Source organism: Lottia gigantea, assembly GCF_000327385.1.
Source record: "Lottia gigantea unplaced genomic scaffold LOTGIsca_16, whole genome shotgun sequence".
NCBI lineage: Eukaryota > Metazoa > Mollusca > Gastropoda > Lottiidae > Lottia > Lottia gigantea.
Window position 1 is genome coordinate 1,124,128 of NW_008707965.1, and position 1,735 is coordinate 1,125,862.

The 1,735-nt window shown below is 40.2% G+C and overlaps 1 protein-coding gene across 1 annotated transcript; it reads right to left on the reverse strand.

Annotated features, from left to right (window-relative positions):
• LOTGIDRAFT_158133 (hypothetical protein) lies at positions 1-1,245 on the reverse strand (the record flags this gene model as incomplete). Its single annotated transcript, XM_009051159.1, has 1 exon — positions 1-1,245. The coding sequence occupies one exon, from the start codon at positions 1,243-1,245 to the stop codon at positions 1-3; it is 1,245 nt and encodes a 414-aa protein (XP_009049407.1).
• Between the last annotated feature and the right edge of the window lie 490 nt (positions 1,246-1,735).

Sequence of the window (1,735 nt, forward strand, 5' to 3'; positions counted from 1 at the left end):
TTAGGTCCGCCAAGCTTTAACGACCGAGTCTTTCGTCTCCTCGGTCTCAAATTCATTATGCCACACACTAGTCCAGTTGTTGAAGTCTTTGAGCGGTAGAATTTTACGAGGGTTGTCAGTAACTCGAGGGGAGATCGTCGAACATCCGCTTTGAAATCTCAGAGTGTCCAGAATATCCATGGCACTTTCAAATCGGTATGTCAAAACCAATCTTTTCTCGCGAGGCACAAAGGCAGCTGGTGAACTGTGAGCTCTTGGACGATCCTTCATCAGCGGAGCTGTAAAACCATAGAAGTTGGTCGTTGCAGGCATACTTGCTCGTCTTGTTTCATTACTGGAATAATTGATATTCTCGTCATCACTGTAGATACTGGAGACGCTATCAAGATCATCCTCTCTTGAGCGCCTAAATCCTGCTCTGTCCAGACGTTTCATCTCAATCTTGTTGTTGGGAGTCTTCGTTCTCCTTAAATGTGGTTTATATTGAGGCAGTTTAGTTGAAATTTCACGATGAAGGACATCTTCATACCCTTTCATCACAGCGAACTGGGCTTCCGGGGAAAGGTACGATGCAAATCGAGGACTTTTAGGCAGTTCTCGAATTTCATCTCCCACTTCTATAACGTTTTCTGGAATGGTCAAAGCTCTTCCGAAAGATCTTTTGAATTTCATAATAGAAGACACCTGTCTTCCAACTGTGGCAAATGAAGTAATTTTTTTTATGCTTGGTCTAGAAGACGCAACCGAAGATCTCCGATTATTGAAATCAAACTTATTGGAGAATGACTCTGCTCCAGAAGATTTTGGTCTACCGTTAAACATAATCGGAGACACAGACGGAGTCGGTCTCGGACTGGAAAGTGGAGTAGATGTTTTAACTGTTGTTCTATGTAACTGTTTCGTTGCTGAATTTGGAGTGACCTTAATTCTAGGAGAACTTTGGATTTTCGTGTCTGTGTTACCATTTATTGATTTGGCTCGTACTGTTTGTGCAGCCTCCAGTCTTCTTTGTAATAATATTCCTTTTTGTACAACTTTAGGTGCATCACTGTTGGTGTTTGAAGCAGATCGCCTGATTCCTTTCACATCCTTAATGGTACTTCTCTCATTGGTCGCCCACCTTCTGGAAGGCTCATCCGGAATCTGCAAAGACACATCCGATCCGTTTGCGTATAAAGACTTGCAGTTGACATCGTCAGAACGCCTGAGAGATTGTGATGGACGATTTCTGTTCGTCAGACCCATTTTGAAACTTTATCTTTTCTATTCCAGGTTATCAGCAATTGGTTAACATTTGAAGCACATTTATCTCCATTTACTATACAGTTGCACCATTGGCAAATTATGAATCAGAGCTTTTTGTTATAAACTATAAAGTAAAGACACTACAGTAGACCTACAAAATCGTTTCCGGAAATGTTTATTCCGTCCAATCGCTAAAAAAAACAGCTGTACAAAAGCCACGAAACACTGTTCTTCCAGTCAGTTTATAAGAACAAAACAGCTAGCAATAAAAGGGCAGATTATCGTTGTCTATGCGATTTCTATACCACTACAATTACGTCCTGTTAATTCTATTGAATGTGGTTTGTTAAAGCTTATGACATCATATTATACAAGATATTATGACAAACTTCTCACTTTTAATGTGATTAGAATCTTCGTTAGTGAATGCGAATTAGCATTTACTATTGGGCTAAACCCAAACTAGTATATAAACGGCTGGTTTCCATTG